The sequence below is a fragment of the Suillus fuscotomentosus genome (genome assembly GCF_016647785.1).
Source record: "Suillus fuscotomentosus strain FC203 chromosome Unknown F5891scaffold_37, whole genome shotgun sequence".
NCBI lineage: Eukaryota > Fungi > Basidiomycota > Agaricomycetes > Boletales > Suillaceae > Suillus > Suillus fuscotomentosus.
The window spans coordinates 201,968-206,462 of NW_024539549.1; the positions used below are offsets into that span (position 1 = coordinate 201,968).

The window sequence follows — 4,495 nt, forward strand, 5'->3', positions numbered from 1 at the left end:
TCAGGGCAAGGACGTCTATAAGTTGGATCCAGTAGGCGGCATCAGGAAGTTGCAGTCCTTTTGCAAAATTGTTCGTGATTTGGGGTATCGCTGACCATGGAGCGATACATGATGTATCGACAAGAACATCGATGTTGAGCTCCAAGCATCGGTCAAGTCCATGTTCGACTGGTATCACCACTCCGCGCTCACAGTCGTATACCTCTCGGATGTTCCGCCTTTGTCAAAGCCTGGCGCACTGGGAAAGAGCGCTTGGAACACCCGCGGATGGACGGTCCAAGAATTCCTTGCTCCCAAAGTCATTCTCTTCTATCAGAATGATTGGACTCCTTATCTCGACGATCGCACTTTCAATCACAAGGATTCCGTCGCGATCATGCAAGAGTTGGAGGATGCGACGGGTATAGACCGACGAGCAGTCGTGGCTTTCCGTCCCGGGATGAGAAACGCCCGAGAGAAACTCCAGTGGGCGTCGACGCGTACTACCACGTTGCCAGAAGACATCGCATACTCGTTATTCGGGGTCTTTGGCATCCGCCTGCATGTTGATTATAGCGAGAAGAAGCAGAACGCGCTCGGGTGGCTCCTGCAAGAAATCATATCTCAGTCCGGTGATATTACTGCGCTGGACTGGGTCAGAAGGTCATCAGAGTTCAATAGCTGTCTACCAGCCGACATCACTTCATACGAAGCTCTACCATGCAAGCTGCCATTTCCATCCGAAGATGAGATTCAGGCATCGGTCTCCTCGCTGCGAGGTGTTGTGGCTTTACAGTCGGCTTCGCAATTATATCAGACACTTGACTACCAGAGCGCTCCCCGTTTTGTGCATCGCCGGTTGCATCTGCCTTGCATCGTATTCCCGATCACAGAAGCCAGACGGAGGTCAGGTCATGACCAGAATACATATACGTATGAACTCAAGTCAGACGGGCTTCGCAACCTACAGATCACCACAGAAGACAAGTTCACGCCGTTCTCGCCGGCAAGGCCGCCGCCCGCCTGGCAAACGATCTTGCTCGTTCGTCCATGGAGTCGTCATCTCCTCGGGCTGCGTGACAATGCAGCCAATACGCAGAGCGTGGACAATTGGACCGTGTCCGAATTTTTGTTGCACGATTCACGTGCTGCACAAACTGAGCCTATCCATTCGTATTCTGACTCGCGAGCATTGCGATTGATTGTTCGCCTTGGACAGCGGTTTAGTGCATTTTTGCTAGCGCGGCAGCGCGACGGAGAATTCAAGAGGATCGCATCCGAACATGATGTCATTGCACAAGTTAAAGACATAGCTTCTATTAGCTACTTGACGGACATCAGGACACTAGAGGTACTGTAGCTGTATATGCATGTATCCTTTCCAGCCTTGCGCTGTTCTGGGAGAGCGTTTATCGTTACGCACCTGCCCGAGTGAACTAGTCTTACTGATGATGGAATTTTTAAACATCTACGGCACATGGGCCAGGTGACATGACACTGGCATGCATCAAATGCAGCGTGACTAGCTGGCTGCGTCAAAACCGCTAATGGGGTCCATTATTTTAAACCGCAAGTGACACGTCGTTCAAGGTCGTGACACTGCCCCGGGTCACCGATAGGGATTCTAATTTCAATGGAGCCTCAGCGATATTCCGAATGCCAGCTCTGGCAATTATTGATTTAAAAGTGGAAGGCACTCGTCCAAAACGAAGCCAGGCAATTGTGAAGACTCTCTATCCTCCGGACGGTACGAGGACACTCCCAAACCACTCCTTTCTGGGCGTTCCATAGAAATGCAGACGCTGATCTTCAATCTCTATATTCCCGAAACATTGCACATCCTTTTCAAAGGGCCCTACATGAGGATCCTAGGAGAAGTATACGAGGAGATATCTTCATGGACCAAACATGCATGCGACAGGGCACGTCTCAACCGGTGACCTTCACGACACTGCTGATTTCTGTTCGACGCCCAACTTGAAGGTGTTCAACAGATGCCATTCAAGAGCGACAACGACAGAAACGCAGATGCCAATCCTCACTTTCTGCATCCCTGAAATGCTCACCTGCGCATGCTAAGTTTTCAAAGGGCCCTTCATGAGGACAAGTATATTGCACCAATGAGTTAATGCATCTCACACGAAACGCACTTTATGTTCCCAAACAGGCGACCTTCACGACGGTGACAATGCTAAAGTATCTACTCGACGCCCAAGCCTGAGGAGTTCAACCTAGAACAGATTTTAGCAGATGAAATTTTATAAGGACAACAACGTGGACGGTGGAACCACGTTATTGGGATGGGGTGCCGGTCGTCATGTTGCCATTGTGCTGGGAAAAGATGTCGCGATCTTCATGATCAGCTGTGCGGTTTCTCCTTCAGTGTTTCTACCGCCAGTGGCGAGCCAACGTTGCCAACAGTAAGCCGTGTGAAGCCTATGGGCTAGCCCCGGGCTACAGCCAGTGGCAGTGTTCTGGCGATGACGGAATACCCGAAATAGAAGGTGGCTCCCATCTGCCATAGATCAGTCTTATCGATGCAATTATCTCCTTACATACATGAAGGGGGAAAAATACTCCAGAAACACCTAAAAAATGTATTGTCCAAGGTGTGCCCGTCCAAGCAAGCTGTCACGGTGACACTCTCCTACAGCGCAGTGACTAAATCCACTAGAAATATAGTTATAGCCGCACGATCACTCGGACGTCTGCCGTTTTAGTCACCCAGTCTCGAGCTAGAACCACATCTAATTTGCATCTAATTGCCACGTTGTGCTGCAGTGCACCACTACTAAGCGGCCAGGACCAAGACTATAAGCAGTACAACATTATGGATACTCTGCAGAGTGCCAGGAATATATACAATTCACTACGGTATCATAGGTAAATGTGGGGGAATCAATAAATGAACGACCTATGCAAACAAATACGGTCCAAAGCGATTTTGCGGTGATAATAACAAGCGAAGGGTTATCATAGAATGGAAGTGAGCTAACTTGGGACAACAACACGCTTAGAAAGTTTTCGGGAGAGATATGGATGCAGTCTGCATGCCTGAAGAACCATTGGTACGGGACTGAGTTTGGCGCTTGACTTGTGCTTCCATTTTGATACGTTGTTTTCGAACATCGTCATCTTTTAGCTTCATCATTAGGACTTGATTAAGGAATGCGTCTGCTGTCGAGGGTAAGCATGCGAGAGGTGGATGAACAAGGTATTCCATAGCAGCTTCTTCCGATGTCGCTTGCAAGAGCAGATGTCGCACGCATTGAACGAGCGCGAGCCCAACACGAAACAAAACAGTGACGCCTAATAAAGTGTGAATGCGGCGAAAGAAGGAAAAGTGTGTCACGTACCTTCATACAAGAAAATGTCCCAGACACGGTGAAGATAATCAATGGGCAGTGTTCCGACAAATAGAGTAGAAAACCTGTGCGAGATCAGAAAATATGAAACCCCAGAGGTGCATATTGATACGAACCAAGACTTCGCTATCGCACTAGGGGGGATGCTAAATGTGACATACAGCTTTTTGCACACAGCAGGATCATTAGTTTCGATGGCTTTGCTGAGCAATGCAGCATCGACTTCCAACTGGATGGTATTTGCCGAGAAGTACGGACGAAGATGGGCATCCATCATCGAAGCGAATATCCAAAAAGCATCTTCTTCGGGTGATAGCAACAGCAGATGACCAGCTATGGAAGTCAGCCCTGACAACCGTACATCATGCGCATCAGCAGCGATACGACGCTCGGACACAACGAAGATGTACCTGAGCTATATTGGATATCTGGCACCATATTGAGATAGGCTTGCAAGAGTGATACTAAAGGGCCATCGAAAGGATGCAGTTGTGTTTGATCAGGGAAATATGTTTTTGCATCATTCTCGATATCGGAAAAGGCAGGGACTCTTTGCCTCTTGCCAAGCTGCCCATATACGCCAGGAATCGCGCGAGCTTTACTGTCACTGAGATGACACCACACCAAGTATCGTACCGACGAAGGTACTCCGTCCAACAAAAGACGCTTGACCTTCTTGTTCCTGCGTGCTTGAGATGGCGGTACCATAGGTAAGAGGGCCATCCACCTGATCTCACGTTGGCGGTGAGCATCTATTGATGTAGGTGACTCCACTGGTGGGGTACCCGACGAGATCACATCGGGGAACATGGGGGACCGTGGGGCACTCGAATGCATCGACGCAGCATCACCTTGCATGGTACCAGGGGAATCGAGGCGCACTGCATCAGCATCACGTCCAGCATACGAAGATTCTTGACTGGAGCGACCCAATGGCGCTTGCGGTAAAGTTGGTTTCACAAGTTCAAAGTCCATGTCTTGTACTTGCACAGTTTCGTTCTCCTGGTCGTCCAACGAAGACGTCACGCTCACAGTATCGTCAAGCTTCGGTTTGATGCTAATCTTACCACGAAGTACAGGGAGACTGAGCTTTCCCCGAAGTTGGACTTCATGTGCAAGGGGCAATGACCGCGTTGACTGTGAGTGCCATT

The 4,495-nt window shown here is 49.3% G+C and overlaps 1 protein-coding gene across 1 annotated transcript; it reads right to left on the minus strand.

Annotated features, from left to right (window-relative positions):
- Positions 1–2,992: 2,992 nt before the first annotated feature.
- Positions 2,993–4,154, minus strand: F5891DRAFT_1129334 (RabGAP TBC; the record flags this gene model as incomplete). Its single annotated transcript, XM_041364382.1, has 4 exons — positions 2,993–3,288; positions 3,336–3,409; positions 3,461–3,692; positions 3,755–4,154. 4 exons carry the CDS (start codon positions 4,152–4,154, stop codon positions 2,993–2,995), a joined length of 1,002 nt encoding a protein of 333 aa, XP_041224280.1.
- Positions 4,155–4,495: the final 341 nt, after the last annotated feature.